This window comes from Trichosurus vulpecula, chromosome 3, assembly GCF_011100635.1.
Source record: "Trichosurus vulpecula isolate mTriVul1 chromosome 3, mTriVul1.pri, whole genome shotgun sequence".
Taxonomy (NCBI): Eukaryota; Metazoa; Chordata; class Mammalia; order Diprotodontia; family Phalangeridae; genus Trichosurus; species Trichosurus vulpecula.
This window is the reverse complement of record NC_050575.1, coordinates 343,289,328-343,314,654: the sequence shown is the minus strand read 5'-3', so window position 1 is coordinate 343,314,654 and position 25,327 is coordinate 343,289,328. Positions and strand designations below refer to the sequence as shown.

Below are 25,327 nucleotides of genomic sequence, written 5' to 3'. Positions count from 1 at the left end.
ATGCTAAGCACTGGACTGAATGATATAGGCAGAGAATACAAGAAGCCACTGTGCTTGTTGTTTATTATTAAAAATTTGATTCATCAGGGTGTAATACTTTAAAGGCTGTTTTCCAACAAGGTATCACCCATACCTATGTCAAAATCACACAAAATCCATGTTTTTTTGTGGTGGCAAAATATTGAAAAGTGAGGGGATGCCCATCAATTGGGAAATGGCTGAACAAGCTATGGCATATGAAGGTAATGGAATACTATTATCCCATAAGAAATGATGAACAGGCAGATTTTAGAAAAACTTGGAAATTCTTGTACAAACTGATGCAAAGTAAAATGAGCAGAACCAGGCAAATGTACACAGTATCAGCATCATTGTATGATGATCAACTGTGAATGACTCAGCTCTTTTCAGCAACACAATGATCCAAGATAAGCACAAAGGACTCTCGAGGGAAAATGCTATGTATATCCAGATAAAGAACTGATGGACTCTGAATGCAGATTGAAGCATACTTTTTTTCACTTTGTTCTTTTTCATGTTTTTTTCTTTTGATCTGTTTCTTCTTTCACAACTGTGACTAATATGGAAATACGTTTTACATGATAACACATGTACAACCTATGTCAAATTGCCTACCACTTTAGGAAGAGGGGAAGGGAGGGAGGGAAGGAAAAAATTTAGAACTCAAAATCTTGTAAAAATGAATGCTAAAAATTGTCTTGACATGTAATTTGGAAAAAATACAATGAATGAATGATTGAATTAAAAAAAGAGCTAAAAAAGTGACCCTTGTACCCTCCCAACATATTGCCCCTAGGAAGTAATCCAACTTGTCTATTCCTACTACTAGCTCTGCCCAAGTGTGATAGAATCACATAATCCTTAGGTGGGAAGCTACTTATCTTTTCTACTGATAGGTCATCTTATCCTAGTCCAACTGTTGTTCTAAATCATCCCAGGAGCATGCATCTAAGTCCATTCTCTTATTTTAAGAGATCTTTCAGGAAGAAGACTCTACATGTTCCCACCGATAGGTAAGCATTGACCTTATGTTGCCCAGAATCAGGCCTCCATGACATTTCTTGGCCATCTCCTTACCATGCAGCTCATGCTCCAGAGCATCATCCTCATCTCCCCAGCACTGCAACCTTGGACTTTGCCTCTGGATCCCCTAGCTCTAATACCTGAATTTTGCTTCATCTTGGTCTTTTTTTCCCAGCCATCTCTACACCAAGCCAAGGCACATGTCCTTTACCCCCTTCCCCCCCACCTCTTTCCAGTTCCTCTTTCTATGCTGTTTTCCCCCGTCAGGATGTAGGATGTTTGAAGACAGATATTGTCTTGCTTGCTTGTAATTGAATTCCCAGTTTTTTAGCATAGGACCTGGCCTACAATAAGTACTTAATAAATGCTTTGTCATCTATTTTTCTGTCTATCATCAGTCAAACCTCCTATGTGGAAGGCACTGTGCTAGATGCTAGGGATAAAACAAAACAATACTTGCCCTCAAGAAGCTTACATTCTATATGTGTATCATGTGCACGAGTAAATATAGTATACCTATGTGTACCTAGATGTATACAGCTATATGTACAAAATATATTTTGTTGTTGTTGAATTGTTTTAGTCACGTCTGACTCTTCATGACCCCCTCTGGGGTTTTCTTGACAAAGATACTGGAGTGGTTTGCCATTTTACAGAAGAGGAAAATGAGGCAAACAGGGTTAAATGACTTGCCCAGGGTCACACAGCCAGTAAGCATCTGAGGCCAGATTTTAACTCAGTTCTTCCTGATTCCAGGCCCGGTGCTTTATCCTCTGTGCCACAGTGGATACTTAAACATTAAAAAGTTTTGCATCGGTGATTTCATCAGCATAAGTAGTTCCTGATAAGGAAACTCTTCCACCAACAAAGAGCCACAACTGTTCTGCAAATTATGGTCTTAGCCAGTTGCCTGGAGCACTGAGAGGTTAAGAGTCTTGGCCAGAGTCAACAAGCCATTCATTGAAGTGTCAGCAGTGGGACTGAAACCTAGGTCACCCTTTTTCCTGGGATGGCTCAGTAACCATTACGCCATGCTGCCCAATGCAAAATCATGTCAAGGGGAGAGAATATTATCAGCTGAGGGAGTAAGAAAAGGCCTTTTGTAGGAGGTGGCATCTGAGCTGTGTCTTGAAGGAAGCTCAGCATTCTGAGAGGCAGAGGTGAAGAGGAAGCACATTGCAAGTCTATTCCTTCAAAGACCCAGAGGTGGCAGATAAAATGGTGTGATCTGGGAACTGTCCATTTTGACTTGGAGTGGAAAGTGTGTGATGGGATATAATGTGAAATGAGACTGTAAACGGAATTGGAAGCCTGATTGTGGAGGGCTTTAAATACCGGGCTGAGGATTTTGTATTTTATCTTCAAAATAACAAGGAGCTGTTACAGACATTTGATTGGGGAGTGGGAATAGGAATATGATGGTGAGATGTATGTTTTAGGAATATCATTTTGGCAAATCTGTGGAAAATGGGCTGGAGAAAGGGAGAGACTGAAAGCAGGGAGGCTATTGCAAAAGTCCAGATGAGAGGTGAAAGGGCCTAAACCATAACAGTGCCTGTGTGAGAGGAGAGAAGGGAATAAAAGTCAGGTATGTAGAGGTTGTTGAATAAGTAAAATTTGTCAACTGATTGGATCTGGGGGATTTGGGAAAAGGAAATTTCAAAGATGACTACAAAGTTAGGAAACTGAGGATGGTACTGAACTCTAGAATTAACGAAGTTTGAAAGAATGATAGATTTGGGGGAAAATATGAGTTCTGTTTTGGACATACTGAGTTCAAAGTTCCTACAGAATATCCAGGCAGAGATGGCCAATAGGCAGTTTGTGATACAAGACTGGAGTTCAGGGTATAGATAAGAAATGAGTATTATAGATCTATGATTTATCTACAAAGAGATCATTATTGAGCCCTCGGGAGTGCGTGAGATCACTGAGGAAGTAGAGAGAGAGGAGAAGGTCCAGGACAGACGTTTGGACATGCTTTTGTCTAGCAGGTGTATGAATGAAGATGATCCAGCAAATGAGACTGAGAAAGAGTGGTCAGATAGGCAGGAGAACCATTTGTGAGAATCATGAAAGAAATGGGACTTAAGACTGACAGAATTCAGGTAAAAATAGTATTCAAAGAATAAGGGAATAACAAGTGATTTTTTTTTTTGCAGGGGGGAAGGCAGGGCAATTGGGGTTAAATGACTTGCCCAAGGTCACACAGCTAGTAAATGTGTCAAGTGTCTGAGGCTGGATTTGAACTCAGGTCCTCCTGACTCCAGGGCCGGTGCTCTATTCACTGTGCCACCTAGCTGCCCCCATGTGATTTTTTTTTTTTTTTTAGTGTGGGGAAACTCTAGGTGCTACGATTCCTTTCACTGCTATAGACAGCAACCCATTTATGATTTCGTAGATAAGTTATAATAATAATACACTATCAAGGTGGCACAGTTCATAAAATGGCGGACTAGGAGTCAGGAAGATCTGAGTTTAAATCCTGCCCTAGACACGTACTGAGTGACCTTGGGTAAATCACCTAACCTTTACCTGCCTCAGTTTCCTCATCTCCATCCTAGTTAAGTGTGAATACAAAAAGTTGAAGCTGTGTCTATTCAGTGCCTAAACGTCTCACCAATGCAACAGAATAAAAGAGTCAATTAGCCAGATCTGTTACCCTAATCACTCCTTTGACTAAAGTTCACACTGAACCAACCCATTACCTTGGGATCATTTGCCACATGCACAATCCGAACAGATCATTATCCTTATTCTTTGCTCTTAACTCCATGTACAGGACAATGTTAATAGTGAATGTGAATTTTAGTTAAGAAAGAGAAACCTTCCAACCAGTGAAAACCCTTGAGCTGGAGGTAAGAAAAGTACTTGTGGTTGCCCAAGAGGCACTGGGTCTTGGAGTTTACTTACAGTGTAGCAGATTCATTATTCATCCCTTGAAAAGCATTTCCTGGGATGGTGGTTATGTGTAAGTTATCACAAATTTCCCTTGAGGAAAGAAATGAGAAATATTTACTTTCCAAATTTTGACGACAAATGCGAAACTGTTATGCATAGCAATTAGCCTGGTACTTACAAAATAAAATTAAATTCAGCTGAGAAAATCCTTGTAACATCTGGGAGCTTTTGTATGCCTGTGTTACAGATGCTCCTGTAAGAGAAAGGTGAAGGGGGTGGGGGATTAAGGCACTAACGTGAGAAAATGAAAAGAAAATCCGCAAAAATCTCAACTTCACATGAAATGAAAGGAGAAACTAGAATATGGAATTTGACTTCGATACTATTTTTGGTTATGCAGATTCTCTGAGCTTGAAAGTACCAGAGCGTTGAGGGAAAGTAAAGTTCAGATAGATATTGCAGAAATGAAATCTAATCCCAGATTTTCCGCTTACTAGCCATGGGACCTTGGGCCATCTGAGCCTTAGTTTCTTCGTCTATAAAATGGGTGCTTAATAATTTTTGCCCTGCCTACCTCAGAGGAAAGATTATAAACTGTCATACACTATATAAATATGAACTATCACTATGAATAATAATCATTGTGGTGACCACAGATTCTATGTAGTATTCAAATAAGGCTTTGCCTAGTGAAGAGTGTAGCTGAGAGATTACTTTTTTCCCTCCCTAACCCACCCAGCAGGATGAGTACTATGGCTGGTTTTAGCTCACACTGAGCTTGGGGTTCAGCCATGATTTCATAGGTCTTCTACATAATTTACATTATGTTGAGCCAGAATTTCCCCACCTATCTTTCTGATAGTGTCCTCTTTCATTTCCAGTCTTCTATGTCTGGAATTCCTTTCCTCCTCATCTCCAGATATTGAAATCCCAGCTCCCTTCAAAGCCAAGCTCATACAATCTCGTAAATGAGACCTTCCTCGATGCCCTTAGTTATTACCACTCTCTTCCTTACATACATTACTTGGGTAAATCTTGTATTTACTTTTCTGTCTAGGTGTTTCCCACAGTAGAGTATAAGCTCCTTTTGGGCAGGGATGATTTTGTTTTTCAATTTGTACCCCAGGACCTAGCACAGTGCAAAGTACAGAGCAGGTGCTTAATAAATGTTTGCTGAATGAGTGAAATCTTCTATATGATTGAGAACACTTTTGTGTGGTTTAAGTGAAACTAGGTTGTGAAGTAGCTAGAGTGCCAAGCCTGGAGCCAGGAAGAATCATCTTCATGAGTTCAACTCTTGCCTCAGACACTTACTAGCCTTGTGACCCTGGGCAAGCCACTTAACCCTGTTTGTCTTCATTTCCTCGTCTGTAAAATGAATCGGAGAAGAAAATGGCAAACCACTTCAGTATCTCTGCCAAGAAAACCCCAGATTAAGTCATGAAGAGTGGGACATGATTGAACAAACAATACAATGTTCTAAAAGGGTCGAAGTGGAGAGGTGGTCTCTACTTTTTATTTCTTCCTCTGCCCCCATGCCTTTGCTCTAGTGGTCCTTCACATTTAGAATGTACTCCCTAATCAATCAATAAGCATTTATTGAGTGCCTTCTGTGTGCCAGGAGCCATAGGCATTCATATTCCTTTGTAGACTCTATTTTCTTTCAAAGCACAGCTCTAGTACTATCCTCCATGCTAGGCCTTTCTTGAGTCCCTCATCTGTTAGTGCTCTTACCATCCCCTTAAAACCCATTATTTTGTTTTACATTTTGTATACATATGATTTGTATTAACTTACTTGCATCCTACTGTCTCCCTTGAGTAGAGAGTAAGCTCCTTGAGGGCAAGGATTATTTCATTTTTGCCTTTGTATCCCCCAGTATTTAGTACAGTGCCTAGTTCATGGCAGACACTCAGTAAATGCTTACTGAATTGAAATGAAGAAAAGCTAACATTAAAACTGAGCTTAACAAAAAAGCAATTATCCATAGAGCAAAAAGATTTTTCTCCTTAACCAAAGGATTTAGCAGAGCACTTTTTTACTCCTTTTCCTCAACTGTAAAGTGGGTACCATAACAGCATCTACCTCACATAGTTGTGAGGATCAAATGAAATCATCTCTGTAAAAGGGTTTAACACAGTTCCTGGCACATAGTAGGTCCTCTATAAATGCTCTTCTTCTTACGTAGCTGGCTCCCCTCGTGAATTGGAGATGGCCTTGAAATGACACCCAGATTTTCAGGACCAGACCTACGAACAGCTCACAGTGCACCTGTCTAATGTTATAGGGTTGTAGAAAAAGGACCAAATTGGGAGTCAGATGGCCTAGCTTCTGGTCGCTTTGGCTCTGCCACTTATTGGCTGTGTGACTTTCTGGTAAATCATTTAAATTCTTTGGCCTCATTTTCTTTACTTCTAATATGGGAATGGGACTTGATAATCTCTCAGATCTTTTCCGGTGCCAACGTCCTATGACTATGAGCCTATAAATAAGGCCAAACATACAAGCAATGCTAAGTGTATTATTATCATTATGAAATAGCTTCCTTTCAACTTTTTAATTGATTTAATCTTTATTGAAAAGCAAAAATCCTATTTTTGAGAAAATGCAAATTCCTTACAGATATTTTAAACGTGGAAGGTTTGTAAATGCTCCAGGCCCAATGTACACCAGATTTTTGGTATTCTGGATCAATCTGTGAAGAGAGAGGGAAAATGTGTAGTTATCTAATAGATACATATACTTCTGAATACCTGAGACTCTAGAGCACCTGGCTGAAAAGGACAGGGACTAACCTAGCATTTTTTTTTATATGTCTGAGAGGAAGTACCAAGGTTCTGGGGATGGCAAAAGACATTAATTAGCACATTTCCAGTAAGCTCTCATCCCATTTTCTTTATGAGGCAGGTGGAATCTCCTATGCTTTGCTCTGCTGTGGAGGGAACTGTTGCCCAAAATTTCAGCAGGATATTTGCTTTGTGGCAAACAGTTGCAGCCCAAAGGACAACGGGGATTAGTTAAGATTGGGGCAATTCCAGGGCTCTGTAACTGAGTAAGTGTTGTTTATGTTGTATAGGGTCTGCACACTGAGGGTCATGGGAAATTCAGTGAGCACCAGAGAGACCCACATGTTAGCCATTTTCTTTTTCAAGGTAGGTTGCTTCCAGTGTGGTGGTATGACTTAAACTTTAAGCAGTTAATGTGGAACAATACATCTGCTACAGCAGCAGTTCTCAAAGATTGGTGGTCAGGGACCTCTGGGAGGCTCCAAGATCCTTTTAGGGGGTCCCTAAAGTCAAAACTATTTTCATAATAATCCCAAGACATTTTAATTTCTAGTCCAGTAAATATCCATAGTTATATCCCATATAAACAAGAGCTTTTGGTGGTGGTGATAGAGGATTCCTCGGTAATTTTTAAAAATGTAAAGGGGTCCTGAGACCAAAAGGTTTGAGAATGTCTGGGTCAGAGGAAAGGAGTCTGGACAGATATTCTATAAGCCTGGGCTCTTAGTTATGACTGTGCAATTAACTAGCTTTGTGACTCTAGGTAAAGTGACCCATGTTTTCTATAGTTGATACCCACTGTCATTACTGTCTCAGAGAATTGTTATGAAAGCCAAAGGCAGCTATGATGTGATGGACTTGGAGTCAGGAAAACCCGATTTTGAATTGAACTTCAGACAGTGGAGTAAGTATCTCACAGAGGCAGCTAGGTGGTGCAGTGGATAGAGCACTGGACTTGGAGTCAGGAAGTCTAAACTTAGCCTGAGAAACTCAATATCTCTAAGACCACGGGCAAATCACTTCACCTTTGTTTGCCTCAGTTTCCTCATCTGTAAAATGAGGATAATAATAGCAACTGTCTCACGAGGGCAGCCAGGTGGCTCGGTGGATAGAGTTCTGGGTCTGGAGTCTGGAAGATTCATCTTTCTGAGTTAAAATCTGGCCTCGGACCCTTTCCAGCAGTGTGTCCCCAGGCAAGCCACGTCACCCTGTCTGCCTCAGTTTCCTCATCTGTAAAATGAGCTGGAGAAGGAAATGGCAAACCGCTCTAGTTTTCTAGTTTCTAGTTTCGGTCAGATGTGACCGAAATGACCGAATGATAAAACACAGGGTTGTGAGGACCAAATGAGATCGTATTTGTAGAACCCTAATATACAGAGAGCATTTTGCAAATCTTAAAACACTATAAAAAAAAACACAGGGTTGTGAGGACCAAATGAGATCGTATTTGTAGAACCCTAATATACAGAGAGCATTTTGCAAATCTTAAAACACTATAAAAATGCTAACGATTTTTCTTATAATGTCTGTAAAGAAGTGCCTTAGAAAGTTGAAAAGAATTATACAGGTGTAGGCTGTTCGGATTACTATTCCTACCTTGGCCAGGTGCTCCCAGAGTGGCTCTCCCCTGTGAAAAGTTGTGCAGGTTGCCAGATAAGGCCTTTGTGTTTCTCTCTGCCTCCTTTCACATACAATCATTACATTTCTAAAGCTTCTTATCAACGTGAATCCTCTGATGTTGAATAAGGTCTGAGCCGTTACCGAAGATCCTCCCACAATTATTACATTTATAAGGTTGCGTTGTGACCGTCGACAGATGGCTTTCTAATATTCATTACATTTCCACACTGACCAAATTAATCTGACCTTGACCTTCTACAGGAAGCAAGTGATGTCATTGTTGATGACCCTTCTATATTTCTTGAAGACCTGAGCTTAGATTGTCTTCCAGAATGATAGTCTTTAAGCTTTTCTGATCACACACACTGCAGCAATTAAAAACACTGGCACATGGATCCCATATATGTATATATTTACTTATTTATAAATTATATTTGTGTATACATATATATGTATACTACTGTACTAACAAATATGTACATTATGAGACATGTTTCCCACCTGGCTATACTACTTTGGGACTTCTTGAAATGACTTCTCTACCATCACCCCTCCCCCATACCTTGTTTTCCTCTTTCCTTACTCCTCTTTAGCTTTCTTTTGTTTGTCTTCCCCCATTAGATTGTAAGCTGCTTGAGGACAGTGACTGTCTTTCTTTTTTCATATTTGTATCCCTAGCCCTTAGCACAGTGACTGGCACATAGTTGATGCTTAATAAATATTTATTGACTGATTGATACAAAATTGGCATATTAAAAGGATGCAATAAAGGTGAAATGACATTTTATTCTAGAGTCAGTAAGGAACCCTTGGAGTCTCTTGAATAGAAGAATGATATGGTTAGATATGAACTTAAGGAAAATCACTTTGGCCCTCGTTTGGGGGGATGGGTTGGCTAGTAGGGAGATAAATCAGGAAGACCAATTGGAGGAATAGTCTAGTTGAGTTGTAAAAAGGGCTGAATTAGATTGGTGGCTGTGTAAGTCGAATATTTCTGTTCAGTCAAATGGCCCTATGTAAGACAAAACTTTATCTATACATACTGTACAGTTCAACATCTATGTAGCCTTGTCTTATCTGCTAAGGTCTAAACTCCCTAAATACATAATGAGTGAGCTCCTGGGAAGCTGCAGTGGCTACATGTTGGAAGCCCTGGGGATATTTAGCCCAGAAAAGAGATGACTTGAGGTAGAGGGGGTGAGGGGAGGAAAATGATAACTGAGTTCAAGTCTTTGAGGGGCTGTCATATGGAACAGGGGCTAGAAGGACTTGTTTTGACAGAAGGAGGAACAATGGGTAGAAGATGCCAAGGGACTAATTAAGGAAAGATGTCAGGGAAAACTTCCTAACAATTAGAGAGATCCCAAAGCAGATGGGTGATGGTGAGTTCCCATTCACTGGAAGTTTCCAAGGAAAGGATGGATCATTAATAAGTTAACTTTAAATAGTGCTTTAGGGTTTGCAAAGCACTTTACATACATTGTCTCATTTACTCTTCACATCAACCTGGGACATGGGTGCTATCATCATCCCCATTTCACAGATGAGGCTGAGAGGTTAAGTATCCAGCATCATAATTAGGGAATATTTGAAGGCATCATCCAAATTCAGGTCTCGGACTCCAAGTCTAGCACTGTGTTTATTATGACAGCCAGGTGCTAGATGACATCTTGTTTGGTGTGTTTCGTGTTGCGGAAGAAATTCACTCTCTGGTATGAGTTGGACTAGTTGGCCACTGAGTTTCCTTCTAACTCTTGAAATCTATGATTCTGTGATTGTAACATCCTTTTCCTCTGTCCCTCACAGTCAGTCAGCTAGTCAACTAAGCATTTATTAAGCACCTGCTCTATGCCAGGCGCTGTCCACTAACTGACCGACTCTCACAGTGCTTACAACAATACTGGAAACATACAGACATTCAATGAATGCTGGTTGGATGGCTGATCTGAGTGCTTTTTGAAAAGGAATGTATGATGTTTTGCAAGTGTTAGCAGAGAAGGATCGTAGATTTAGAACTGGAAAGGACTTTACCAATATCCCCAAATGGTAGGGCCAAGATGCAATTTATTTAAGGTTTAGACTTAGAAACTTCTGACATAGCAGACAGATAACAATCCTTGGAGTCAGAGGACTTGGTTCATATCCTGACTTTTCTCCTAACTCACTCTGTGACCTAGGGTCTCTGGGCCCTAGTTGTCAAAACTGTTAAACATGAGAGATCAGTGAGATTATCTTTAAGGTCCTTTTGCTCCAAGTTTCAATATGAATCTATGATTTTGTAATACAGAGATTTTATTCAACATTTACAATAAGATGAGAGAAAACCTGAAGGTGATCCATAGCCCAAATTTCCACACTACTGCACTCCACACCTACAAGGAAAGGCAGCATGGTCTGCTAGATGTGGCACTGGGCTTGCAGTTAGGAAGACCTGGGTTTGAATCTTGCTTCAGACACTGGGTTTGGGACCCTGGGCAAGTCATTTTATACCTATAGATGCCTCTATTTCTTCATGTATAAAATGAGGGTGTTGTTCTGGATGATCTCTAAGACTCCTTCCAGCTCTAAATCTGTCATCTGTGATCCTGTGATGCCCCCCAATCCCCAACAGAGAGATGGAAGCTGCAGGCTGGACTCTCACATGCCAATTTTAATTTCCAACTTTGTGTTGTGATGTTTCAGAGTTTATACAGCACCTAGGGAGAAGCAGTTGTCACCATAGCAACCTCTAGGCCACTGTGGTGAGAGAAATTAGTGCCTGCCCAAATCCAGTAATTGTGGTAGTCTTTTTTTTGTCCTCTTGGATCCTTGCAGCAGGTGCCTGAATACAAATATGGAATGGGCTCTAGCTAGCAAGGGTACTAGTGTACAGCAATAAACTATCTGTTAGCCGACGCTTACATTTCAGACAAATTGAGGAGGCTGTCAAAGGCATTAGCTTCCATCCTTTCCAGCGAGTCACTCTGAGAGATTTCACTGGGGGGAGAAACAAAGAATACAACATGAAACAGATGATCATGTCTACATGAGAATGAGCCTTGCGTGACATGTAACAATTGGGGTAAAAGAAGGAAAAAGGTGGTGTGTTTTCTTTGAAAAAGAGCAGAAAATTCGCAGCATCATAAAGTGCTAATATCTCCCTTTAGGAGCTTGGCTGAGTGAGTGCCCGCAATACAGGTAGAGTTGAAATGCACATCTTTCAGCTTCCATTGCAGCTGTCGACAGCCCTGCTTTATGGGGGATTGTGTTTCCTGTTCTGCTATAAATGAATGAGTGCTAAAATTCTGTCCAAATTAATCATGACACAACTTGGGACCAAGTCTCCTAAAATGGAGTTCTGATATGCATTTAGATGATGACTTAGGATGGTTGTTCCTCGCATACTGAGATCAGTGCAACTGGCAAAGTGCTTCAAAGCATGTGTCTAGATATGTCTTATGACTAAAGACCAAACGCAGGATCATATCTGTGGCCAGAGGGAAAATAGCAAATGGATGCAATTGTACTTTTGTATACCATTGTATTCCTGAGGCTCAGTTAAAGGCTTGTGCTTTGACAAAAACCAGATAAGGTCCATTATGAGCAACAGAGTCGGCATTGAGCCTGTTCTCAGCTTGATGATTTGTTTATCGAACTGATGGCTGCTCTTCTAATTAAGGGTTTTGTCTTTGTCTCCCCAGTCCCTAGTTCAGTGCCTGGCACATAGTAGACACTTAATAAATGCTTGTTGATTAATTGACTAAAACGGTGACAAAGTTTTGGGGGCAAACATCACTCTGCCTGCCTCTATATAAACCTTTAATCACTATACTGACTCTTTCCAATTTGTACTAAATTTCCAATGGTTGGCATTTATTCTGGAGAAATTAAAAAAAATTAAGTGGCATTGGAATAGTAGAAAGACTTAACAATTAGAGTTGGGAGCCCTGGGTTTGAATCCACCTTTGACACTTTTTAAGTATGGTCTTGGGCAAGTCACTTAATCTCTAAGCTCAATTTATTCATCTGTCAAAACAGTGATTGTTATGAGGAAAGTGTACCATAAAACTTCAAGAGCCATATACATTTGTATTGTTGTGATTAATGATCTCCATATTTTAAAACTAAGCCTCAAAGGAAGCTAGAAATTCCCACCTAGGCTGCCAATGTGGGCTTATCATTTTCTATGAATATGCCTCCTCCACTTCCACTATACTAATCCAATATATTGCCTTTTGGAGATGAATTCTGGGCTGTTGCTAAAACTATTATTAAGAGGGGAGGTAGAAGAAGGTTCTGCCTATAGTGACTGCTTGAATCACTCACCATAATGTAGTTTATTATTATTGTGAATATCAAAGTACAACAAGGTGCCGGCCTAGACCCAGCCATTGAGGAATCTTTTTCTTTTGAATTAGCCTGCTCAGTTTGTACCTTTCTGTTTCTTGCAATGTTTCCTCCTGATCCCCGAAAAAGAACAATATATGGAGTTTGACTCTTTTCAAAATTCTAACCATCTGCTGTGCCATTGCTATAGAAAGAGACTTTGGTCCTAGAAGGCCTATGTATGTGGATGGAGGCTTGGGCCTGGAATGATGAGGCAAAGAGGACAAAGGGAGAAAGGTCAGATCTGAGAGGACACAAGATAACATGGCATTATCGGGCTATATTACACTTTTGATAAATTTCTTTCATCAATATGGCTATAAATATTGTGTTTTTGTCATAAACTTATTATATTTTAGATACAAAGATTATCCTCAGATGCACAATAAAATACCAGACACATTTTCTCTGATGTGGGTGTTATCTAAAAATGTGCCATGGGGGAATAGCTGTTCTATTGCAGAAGAAGAGTTTTTATGATTGGAATCTATCTCCTTTTCCGCTTGGGAAGTTTATCATCACCTATCAAAATGCATTCAGGTCTCTGAAGCGAGGTTAATTATCTGGATTTTAATGACTCCTGAAAATCATACCTTTCCTTCAAAGGTCCCTAGATGCTAGCTGTATGGATATAGACAGAAATAATAGGGTTTACTTTCCTAAACACATTTCCCCCCACAAAAATTATCCCCTTTCAGCCATGCTTTCTCTTACTGCTTTAAAAGAAAAGAAACAATTATTGCAGTTGTGAGTGTCATTTTGCATAAGAGAACCGACTTACATTATTAAGACATCACTAAGTCCTCTGAAAGCTTGTGAAGGGATGACTTTGACAGGGAGATAGGTAAGTGATCTGGAAAAGGAAAAAAAAAGCAGGAATTTCAAGATTGGGTGCTTTTAGATTTTTACATAAACGTGTGCCTTTGTGTGCCTTCCTTCTTCTCCCCATTGCCCCCCATCAGATCACCTTGTTCTCAAGTTCCCCATGACAAAACCCCACGAGTAGCTGAGCAGTTAGATTCTTGGTTGCTGTTTGGACATTAGTCTCTATTAAAGGCAAGGGTCACGGTCCCACCTAGGTCTCTTGAAGAGCCTAAATCTGTGCTGACATCAGGTTACTTCAGGTAGGGAAGGGAGATTGGGAGGGGGTGGTGGTGATGTTTGATTTCTTAGAGGGAAAGTCAGAGAAAGGCAGACAGGAGTAACATGACAGAGGAGCCAAGGGTTTTTGACAGAATTTCTCCTGCCTTTGTGACTTCCTATATCTCTCTGGGAACCTACATCATTAACTAGGGAAGCTTCATTCAGGGCATTTTGACCCTGGAACACTTTCACGGAGAGACAGACCTACAGATGCATTTACTTCGTTCATCTATCCAATCGTTCATTGGATAAGCATTTATGGATTGACTAGTCTATACGGAACCTTGTAGGGGGCACTCTGGAGGGGAGCTAGAGCTGCAGAAGAGGCAAGAAGCAGCATGCTGTAGGGACGAGGATATTCACCTTGCAGGGGGCAGAGGCCAGAGGCCAGGTTTGTAACCTGCATCTGACACTTACTAGCTTTGTGATCCTGGGCAAGTGATTTAACCTCTCTGATACTCTTGCTTTATTTGCAAACATGGATAAGCATACCTGAAGCACCTATCTCAGAGGGATGGTGGAAAAAAAAACACTTTATACTTTAATGAAGAACAGACCTTCCCCATCCTCCAAATCAGGCTTCTCATACAGAAAAAGATTAGCCCAAGAAGGAGGCAAGGGCTATATTTTATTCCCTTGACCCTTGGTTAAGAGTAACATTCAGAACTTTCTATTCCCACCATATCAGAGGAATTACAGAATTTAGAGTAGAAAGGATCCTTAGGTATCATTTAGTCCGATTCCTTCATTTATAGGAAAATAGACCAGCAACATCTGCTGCCACCGAGGGGGGGGACTACAGACTGATCTCTTCAAATGCAGGATGCCCACTATCAGCTGGATACTGCCCTGAAGATCCCTGGAGATCTCCCAGAGCCTCACTCCATTCTAATTGTTGGACCCACCGTCCCCTTGGCAGACCATCAGCTCCGCCATTACTCCCCAGGATCTCCCTAGCCCTGTTATCTTCTCTTCTATTTCTCTTGCTTAGGTACCATCCAGCCTTTCCATTTTTCCAGGAAATGGACATCAACATGAACTCTCCAATGTGTTGTCTGTCCAGTTAGATGTGAACTTCTTGAGAGCGCAGAATATCAAGATTTTCTGTCACCCACACTTGAACCCTCCTTTGTATGTTGGTCCCTCCACCCCTAAATTGGAATGTGAGCTCCCTGAGAGAAGGGAGTATCTTGATTTTCTTTTTTGGATCCTTGCTGGGCACATAACATGTACTTAATAAATGCTGTCCTATTCCATGAATATGAATCTTGGACAGGCTAAGTAACTTTTTCAAGGTTACACATCTGTAGTATCTGGCTCATGGAAGAATCATGACTAAAAATCTGGATCTCCTGACTCTCCAGTCCAATGTGCTTCCCACTACATCACATTACCTGCAGTTCGAGGCCAGCTCATCAGATGCTCCTATCTAAACACAAAACCTGTGAGCGTGTAACAGATGGGTAGTTCCACTGAATAGCCTTGCAGGTAATAGGACCTCTCAACAAGAGGCAAGCAAGGCTTTGTACTCTAATTCCATTCCTGAAAATGGCCCCATTAAATATGCCTTTCAACACTTGGAAATATTTAACATGGATTATAGTAAGAACAGTGACGATGGGGAAAAAAAGTCCCCTTGTTATGGCATGTTTGCTTCCTATATTTCTTCTGAATCATGTCCGCTTGGCTTACTGATTAAAAACACGGTTTTATTGCTCTCTGCACTGCCAAGCCAATAAATTTCCAGAAGAGAAAGCTGTATTCTACTGTACCCCCTGCAACATCAATAAAATTGACAGCCAAGTTCTGATCCCAGAATCTTTATTACTAAGGGATAATGCAGAACAGAACATATTTTGGAGAGAGTTTACATAAAAGCTTCAACCAAACTCTTCCAAGCTGTTTATTCATGCAAACTGGAGCAAAGCTGTCCCAGCCGCTCTGCAGGCAGCCTGGGAGAAGAATGGCAGTGGATATAGGGTGTGATTCCCCGGAGGGCTGCAGACCTCAGGTTTGAACAGGGAGGTTGCTGGAAGGTGTTGATAGATAGAAGCTGAGGGGGCTGGGAGGTAGGACAAAGGTCAGAAAAAGTGGGAGAAATGCTCTATCACTAGGAACTGTGCTGCAGAACTTTGCTGGTGCCAGAATGAAATTGGCCTCAGGTAATGCTGATGCCAAGGGGCAAAAAAAGCAGCAGGAATGGAGGTAGAGATGAAGAGACTGAGGGGAAGAGATGCTGAGCTAACAGCAGATGACATTGGGCAGGTGACTGTGACGGAAAAGGAGCTGAGTAACAGAATCCTTGAACAGGGACTCGACTCAGCATGTGTTCCTTAAGGAGCTGTATACAAACTGATTTTTAAAAAATGAATCCTGTGCTTACATTATTCTTAAAGTTTCTGTGAATTAAGTGAGTGGCTGGGCCAAAGCTCTTCTGTCTCAGAAGATTCAGAATGGAACAGAAATCATTAGAGTGGGAGCTCCTTGAAGGCAGGGAATATCTTTTGCTTTTCTCTATATCTTAGCACAGTGCTTGACCCATAGGATGCTTAATCAATACTTGTTGACTGACAGAAATCAGAGAGAGCGTAAAGAAAATAAGACAAGGGTAAAGAAAAGGGAGTAGCTGTGCAAGGGCAGAAAGACAATGAGGAAGGTTCTATAAAAACGAAGAAAAACAATTTGGAGGGTTTGTTTTGGGGCCCAAAATGGAGATATTCCCAATTTTATGCCACCTAGTACCCAGAGGAAAGCACCAGGTCTGGTGCCCAGATAGTATGATGACCACACAGAGCAGAAAGTTCTCAGTCTCTGGCACAAAAGGATTGAGATGAATGTATAAGTTGATAAGAGCATAGAGGTAGGACTCAGTGTTGTCAGTTACAGATTCATACCCTTTAAAGTTTTAAACACCTATTTTTCTTGGTCGAGGGGGTAAGTTGGACACAATCAGGGTTAAGTGACTTGCCCAGGGTCACACAGCTAGTAAATGTTGGAGGCCAGATTTGAACTGAGGTCTTCCTGACTCCAGGGCCAGCACTCTATCCACTGTGCCACCTAGCTGCCCCTTAAACACCTATTTTCAAGGGAAGGCCAAGGGAAGATAAACTTGATCCTCTCTTAGATTACATAGTTTGGGGGATGAGCAATCCCTCAAACAAACAAGTGTTTATGAATAAAATCCCAAGGTTGGAAATTACATATTAAAAAAGTACAATCTTTAGATAAACCTAATAAGTTCAGATGAAATAAGGTCAGTCTGATCATTTAGAGAATTTAAAAATCATTTACCTTATCACTTAGTACAGTTTCCTCCAAATGTTTCAAAATTTCTATTGCTTAACCTATTTCTATTGCTTAATTGCATGTGATTTAGGAACCAGTGATGTAGGAGAGAGAGAACTGTTGTAGAGTCAGTAGATGTGAGTCTGAGCTTCAGTCCTGCTCATACTAGCTGTGCGACCTTGAACAAGTCATTCTTCTCTGGTTCTCAGTTTTTGCATCTGTAAAATGACTTGGTTGAACTTGACAGTCACTGACACTTCTCTAATTTTTCCAGCTCTAATGTTCTGTAATTCCCTTATTTTCTTATTCTTCTCTCCCTTTCTCTTTTCCTTTCCTCCTCCTGCTGTATGTGTGTGTGCGTGCATGCATGTGTGTGTGTATGTGTGTGTGTAATGGTGTTAGTGGTAGTGGGGTTCATATCAATTAATATAAATACAGAAGGTCAAAACTTCTTGAATGAACCAATCAATCAAAAGTGTAAATTACATGCAAACAAGGCCTTAATCAACTTGGAAGAAGTGTTTTGATCATTGGATGAAGATGGACAGTATCCTATAGGAAATGCCTCCACTGGGCTCTTACATAACCCAACAGGCTAGTTTGGCACCTGGCATTCCAGTCTAGTGATGGAGCAGCCCCTGAGAAGGAATTATTTGGGGGAAGAGGAAGAAAAGATCTCTATGTCCTTCTTTTCCTATCTGCAGGTAATTGTGTGAATTCTGTTGAGCAGTATCCTTGGAGGGCAGTGGTTGATGAAAGCTTCTATACTGGGTGCTAAGAGACACCCAATTAAGATGGAAGACAAACTAGGTACATTGAGAAAAGGCAGCTTTAAGACTCTACAAGGTTACCAGCACTCGGAGCCTGGCAGAATGCTATTATCTACCTAAAGGGAACTTCATGAAAAATCCACAATGGCAGAGAAAGACTTCCAGTTACCAGGAACCATGTTATCCTTTTTAAAAAATATTTAATTTTTTCCAATTACATGTAAAAACAATTTTTAACATTTGTTTTTTTTTAAATTTGAGTTCCAAATTCTCTTCCTCTTTTCCCCTTATTGAGAAGGCGAGCAATTTGATATAGGTTATCCATGTACAGTCATACAAAACATATTTTCATATTAGTCATGTTACAAAAGAAAACACAGACCGAAAAAACAAACAAGGAAATAAAATAAAAAGAAAGTATATGTCACATTGCATTCAGATTCCATCAGTTCTTTCTCTTGAGGTGGAGAGTATTCTTCATCATAAGTCCTTTGGAATTGTCTTGGATCATTGTATTGCCGATGATCATTATACAATGTTGCTGTGTACGCTGTTCTCCTGGTTCTGCTTACTTTCCTTTGCATCAGTTCATGCAAGTCTCTCTAAGTTTTCTGAAAGCATCCTGTGCATCATTTCTTATAGCACAATTGTATTCCATCACAATCATTTACCACAGCTTGTTCAGCAATTCCCCAACTGACAGGCATCCCTTCAATTTGCCACCACAAAGTGCTATATATATTTTTTTGTACTTATAGGTGCTTTCCCTTTTTAAAAAAATCTATTTGGGATATAGACTAGTAATGGTATGGTTGGGTCAAAGGGCATACACAGTTTTATAGCCCTTTACACATAGTTCCAAATAGCTTTCCAGAATGGTTAGATCAGTTCACAACTCCACCAAAAGTGCTTTTGTATCAAGTGTGCCTCATCACCTTTATACTTTAAGCTTGTGCCCACCTTCCTAATGAACTCTGAGTGTATATTTGTAGGAGAATGTGCCTCAAACTTTTGTGGGATTGCCTTTTATGCCATTTTTCTTAGAATATCATCTCATCAAATATTTTTTCCTAAAAGCTTTTTCAAGATACTAACTTAATAATTAACGAGAAATACAATGAATGGGGGTTTGTGAGTGACAATATAGTGCTTAAAACCCCAGTCCCTTAGTGTAACTAATTCCTAGAAAGAACCCTGAGGAGAAAAGTAGTTTTCAACCTTCTGGGGACCCAGCCTGCCAATATGAATGAGTGTTGGGAAATTGGAATTTTCCCAAAGGTGGGGCATATTTGAATTTTCTTCTCTCTCTGTCTCTCTCAGTCTGTCTCTCATACACACATACTTACCTCCTGCCTTCCTCACCCTGCCCCACCTTCACCACCAACATACAGACACACAGATTCTTTGAGAAATAGTCTATTCACTGACTTTTAAAAAAATAGTGCTTCATGCCAGTCTCACAGCTATACATCTTCAGAGTGGATAAGGCTTCCTTGCCCCTCTCCAAGAAAACCTGAGCTATGAAAAATACTTACAGATCAACCCAATAAATTAAGGAGTGTTCATCTGTATTTAGAAAGTAATCTTTTGTAAAACAAAGATTTATTACAGGCTCCCTTTAAATAGCAAGCTCTTCACTTGAAAATATGGTTCAACTTCCAAAATCTGTCTTACACTGACCTTTTTAGGAAAGTGGCCATTAAACAATGCAAGTTATAACTTTGCATTTGGAGCTAGAATGGGTCTTAGTTTTCTCTTCAATGAGTCCAATATCTTCTTTTTTACGGGTGAGGAAACTGAGGCCGATAGAGGTGAAGAAACTTGTTCCTATCATGCATGTCATATTAAAGTCTGAAATTTCAACCCCAGCTCTCCAGTTCTTTTGGCAATATAGCACGTTTTCTCTCTTGTGCTTATTCCCTACTGCTCAAAGACATACCCTACAAATAGACTGTCAAAAAAATTAGGTTTCCTTGAATTTATAGCTGGAAGGAACCTTAGAGATAGGATCATAGACTCAGAACCTAGAAAGGACCTTATAGGTTCATCTAGCCCAGCCTCCTTGTTTTTCACATGAGTAAACTGAGGCCCACAGAAGGAAAAAAGGAAGTAAGCATTTATTAAGCACCTACTCTGCTCCACACATTGTGCTAAGTACTTTACAAATATTACTTCATTTGATCCTCACAACAATATTAGTAGGTAGTTATTTACTATTTTATAGTTGAGGTAACAGGCAGGCAGAGGTTAAGTGACAAATCTAGAGTTACACAAATATGAAATGTCTGAGGTCAAATTTGAACTCAGGTCTTATCCACTTCCCCACCTAGTGGCCAGAAAGGTGAAGTATTGCCCCATGTGACTAGGTAGTAGTAGGTGGTACCTACATTCGAACACACGGCCCTCCAAATCCAGTGCTCTTCTCCCTATAACACACTTCTTTCCCAGACTCTTGTGAAGAAAGTGCTTTGCAATCCATAAAATAGTACTTAAGTGACAGTTGTTTCAGTGGGATTCTGAATTTATAATTCCATAAGTGGTGGTGGTAGGGGGTACTTGCCAAGTCTGTACTCAGGGGGTTTCCTGGGAGCATTGAGAATCAAGTGACCTGTCCATTTATACTCAGCTAATATGTGTCAGGTAGAATTTGAACCCAGCTCTTCCTATCTCGTAGGCTGGCCCTGTCTTGTACAATATCAGGATGCTTTTTATGGTGAGGGGGAGCCCACCATTAACAAAGATAGCCCCTTCTACCTACAGCTTTAATTGCTAAGAGTTTTTATCTCTATCAAGCCAAATATATCTCTCAGAAATGTCCACCATTTGTTGCCTTAGTGATGCCACTGGGGGTGAGGAGAACATGTATGATTCCTCTTACATGTGACAGTCCTTCAATTCTTGCAGAAATTTAATGTATTCCCTCCAAGTCCCTTTCCTCCAGAGTAAACATCTCTAGTTGCTTTCACTGAAGTTCACCGACAACCTTCTCTCTAGTAGTCCAGAAAACCTCTCTGGACTTGGATGGGCTGTCTCTCATGGCCCCTCTCCCCTCTCTGGAACTTCTCATATATGCACTCTTCCTTGCTGGAGAAATCTACCTTTCAGGCAGACTCCCTGCAAATGACAACAGAAATGAGAAGACAACCAGAAGGGTCTAATTGAGTTCAGTCCTTTGATTTTATAGTGAAGGAAAGGGAGGCTCAGAGAGGCAAGTTTTATTAGCCCAAGATCTCCTAAGCAGTAAGGGGCAAAGCTGGAGTTTGAAGCCATATTTCCTGACTCCCATGCCTGGTGTTCTTTGTAGTCTACCATAATGATGAAACAACCTGTGGTCCATAAATCCAGAATGAGGGGAAAGAAGGAGGACCAGGTAGTTAGAAATGATGGGGAAGGATAGAACTAACTCACTCAGTGGGAACTGGCAGCATTTATTGGCTATTTTGGACATTCCTGCTTTTTTGTTCCACTCCTCTCCCTCCCAGTTCTAATTTCTTTGATGAGGATGATGACAGACTTCAGATTATACAAAAATGGCAGAAGAAATTGGTCCTCTTTTCATTGATGGATCCGCATGTGCAAAGCTGGCTTTGCTAGGGATGATGCTTCTTGGGAAGAGTTCCCCTCTCCATTATTGGACGCCTGTAACAACGATGCTATTTGCCACTACTGTGACTGTGTAAGACCCATGACACCAGCACACAGGAGGGTTGCTAGCACAGGTTCTTTGATCTGCTTTTCTAAGGAAAGCAACTCTAAGGGGTTTACAATCTCACTTTAATTAAACATACATATATCATTCACTTAGTTCAGTGGGAAAAGTCAGCACCCTGAACTTCAGAGAAAACATAAACGGAAATTACAAGCAGAAATCATATAAACAGAGCAAAATAACACAAATCAGCAGACAGGCTTCTAGCTGTCTGTCCAAGACATTACACACATAGTTACCAGAGAGAAAAGCACCAACATCTGGGTTTTTCAAAACTGGGGGGGGGGGTCCTTAAGAGCTACCCAGAGTCTCATCTGGTCAAATCACAAGACATTTCTCCAGTGAGTGAGCCCCAAGCAAAATGCTAACCTCAGAGTATATATACATTTCTTCAGGGTTGTGACTCAAACCCATGTGACCTAAGCCTTCCTGTGACTTAAGCAGGTCATCAAAGGCTCTTGATTCAATCAAAAACTTTTGATTGAAACTAAGGAAAGACTCAAAGGCGCTTGATTGCCTTAGTGCTAAGAAGCACTCCAAAACAAAAGACAACAAAAGTCCCACTTTACTTGCCATTACAATGCCCAAGACACCAGGGTGCCATGGTGGGGATAGAGTAGAAGGACAGTTTTGTTGTTGATGAATCCCAGAGCAAGAGATGTGTTCTGACTGATGTATCCCATTGAACATGGCATTGTTAATAACTGGAATGGCACAGAGAAAATATGACATCATACCTTCTATAAGGTGGAAGCTGGTAGAAGCTTGAGCTGCTGGTAGTCCCTGAGGAAGACCTTGCTCAGAAATTTTCTTAAACCCCAAGGTCAACAGGGAGAAAATGATACAGATCATGTTTGAGACTGTCAATATCCCATCCATGTATGTTCCTTTTCAGGTTGGGTTGTTTCTGTATGTCTCTGGTCATACCACTGGTATTGTTATGGAAACTGGTAATAATGCCACCCACACTGTGCCCATCTATGAGGAAGGGTTATGCCCTTCCTCGGGCCATCCTTTGTCTAGACTTGGCAGATGTAGTTGAGCAAGCAGGAATATTATAAATCTGGTCCACCCATTGTCCATTGCAAATGCTTCTAAATAGATTGTAAGCAGATGCGTAGATTTGCTGAATGTTTACAGAGTATAATTTTGTCCTGGCAAATCCAACCTTCATGTGTATATCATTGGGATATATAATCATCCCTGTGAATTCTCATTATTTTGCAAGATTCAATCAGCCTTAGTACTTATATCTCATCAGTACCTTCTGCCCCTCTGACTGAACCCTTTGACTTGGAGGCAGAACCATGGGCCCCAGGGCCTCCATTTAAGGAAGGGACCCAGTCTTCTCCCCATTTCCACCGGTGATGCTGCTTTTGGACTTCTTTGGACTTCTCCATTATGGCCCATGCTGGGTGCCTTCCTTAGTGTTGTCTCCCCTCTCCCCCCACGTCCCATCCCTATCCCTTCTACTCTTCAGCTTCCTTTTCCTTGTTGTCTTCCCTCATTAGATTGTAAGCTCTTTGAGGGCAGGGACAGTGTATTTTTATTCTTAGTGCTTCGTACAGTGCCTGGGACACAGTAGGTGCTTAATAAATGTGTATCAACTTATTTACTCATGTGAGTCAAATGATGGAGTAAGCTTTCTTTGAAAAGGAACTCATCCATGGGGCAGTCTGCATTTGATACTGGACAAATGTTAGCACTTTTAAAAGTGTTGAACTGTGAGTGATTTGCCCTCATTTTCAAGTTAAATGTTGTTCCCTTGGCATACATTTTAGCATATCTTGTCTACATCTTTAATCTGAACCCTGATACAGGTTACTTCATATGACAGACAAGGCTAAGGGTTTACTTCTATGGAAAACTGATCTGATAATATGACAATATAGTATCTGGCTGGTTCACGCTCATCAGCTGCACAGTTTATTTCTATTAAAACATCAGATCTGTAAGGCTACCTAAAGGTCAGATTTCTAGCATTTAAAAGAGCTGACTTCCAGAATTTCTCACCTGTAGCTGGCAAGAAAGAGTTTATTAAATGGATGTTACATCTTGCCACCATTCTAGCAGGAATCATAGTGAAACTAAGCCTTAGGAACCAGTTTTTGTTTCTGAACCCACTGTTTTCCTCCATTGTCATGGGGCTTAGTTATTCAAAGTTGAGTTGCAAAGAAGTTTGCCTTTACACACCTGTAAATTTGTGCATCTAGCTAATTTATTATTATTTAACGCTATTTTAATGTTTTCATATGACAGAAGAATGCCAAAATTGTAAGTCATCCTAAGAGTTGAGAATTGTCACACCCAACTCATTGTGTAAGGAAAAATAAAAGTGTTGTAAGTAAACAAGGGAAAAAAAGAACAGAAATGTAGATCTTGGGTGCTGGAAGGTACTGAGAGATCACCTGGAAATTCTCTTATTTTACGGGAGCAGCTAAGCGGCACAGTTGCTGGGCCTGTAGTCAGGAAGACCTGAGTTCAAATTTGGGTTCAGACGCTTGCTAGCTGGGTGACCATGGGCAAGTAACTTCAGCCTGTTTGCCTCAGTTTCCTCATCTGTAAAATGGAGACAATAAAACCACCTACCTCTCAAGGTTGTTTTGAACATCAGATGATATAATAATTGTAAAGCACTTATTACAGTGCCTGACACATAGTATGTGCTATGTACATGTTAGCTATCATTATTGTTACAGATGAGGAAACAGATGCCTACAGGTTTGGGGTGACTTGCTCAAGGTCAATCAGTCAATCAATATGCATTTTTAAGAGCCACTGGGTGCTGTGCACGGTGTTGGGGACACAAAGGCAAAAAATCAGACAGTCCCTGACATAGAGAAATTTACATTTAATTGGGGTACACAACATGTTCATATATAAGTATTCAAAAATGAATGGGATGTAATATTTGGGAGAAAGGCACTAGGACTTGGGGGAGATTGATGAAGCCTCCATGCAGAAGGTGTTTTTTTTTTAGATGAACCTCGAATGGAACTAGAGATTCTAAGGAGCAGTACTGAGGAAGGAGGACATTGAAAGCATAGAGAACAGTCAGTGTGAAAAGCCTGGAGTTGGGATTTGGCACGTCATATGTGAGGAAGAACAAGAGAGCTGTTTGGCTGGTCCTTATAGCGGTGGAAGCGGGTGTGATGTCCAAGACTGGAAAGGTAAGTTGGGTCCAAGTTTCAAAAGGCTTTAAATACTAAACAGAAGAGCTTTAATTTGGTCCTAGACATAATGACGAACAGCTGGAGTTTACTGAATAGAAGAGGGGCACGGTCAGATCTATAGTTTAGGAAAATCACTTTGGCAGCTGTGTGGACAATGGATTAGAGATGAGAGATATTTAAGTCAGGGAGACCAATTAAGAGGCTACTGCAATAGTTCAGACAAGAAAGGGGAAAGAAAACAGGCAGACGTAGGGCGGTACCGTGTGAATAAAGGAAACGGACTGATGTGAGAAATCCTGAAGATGTGGAAATGAGAAAATTTGGCAACCGATGTGTGGATTGTGGGAAAGGGGGGAGCCCAGGGTAATGCTTAGGTTGCAAACTTGGGTGATTGGAAGGATGGTGATACCCTTGATAGAAATAGGGAACTTCAAAAGAAGAGTGGGTTTTAGGGGAAAGATGAATTCTGTTTTGGATATGCTGAATTTGAGATGTCTCCAGGATAGCCAGTTTGAAATGTTCATTTGGTAA

At 40.7% G+C, this 25,327-nt stretch overlaps 1 protein-coding gene across 1 annotated transcript in view; it reads right to left on the bottom strand.

The window, feature by feature from the left end:
- The window catches only part of LHCGR (luteinizing hormone/choriogonadotropin receptor), a 78,252-nt gene that overhangs the window by 32,352 nt on the left and 20,573 nt on the right, over positions 1-25,327 (bottom strand). Inside the window, exons 2-6 of the mRNA XM_036752073.1 lie at positions 13,498-13,569; positions 11,253-11,327; positions 6,566-6,640; positions 4,124-4,198; positions 3,958-4,035 (exon numbers count right to left, since the gene is read on the bottom strand). Coding sequence (XP_036607968.1) covers positions 3,958-4,035; positions 4,124-4,198; positions 6,566-6,640; positions 11,253-11,327; positions 13,498-13,569 — 375 coding nt within the window. The remainder of the gene's footprint in view (positions 1-3,957; positions 4,036-4,123; positions 4,199-6,565; positions 6,641-11,252; positions 11,328-13,497; positions 13,570-25,327) is intronic.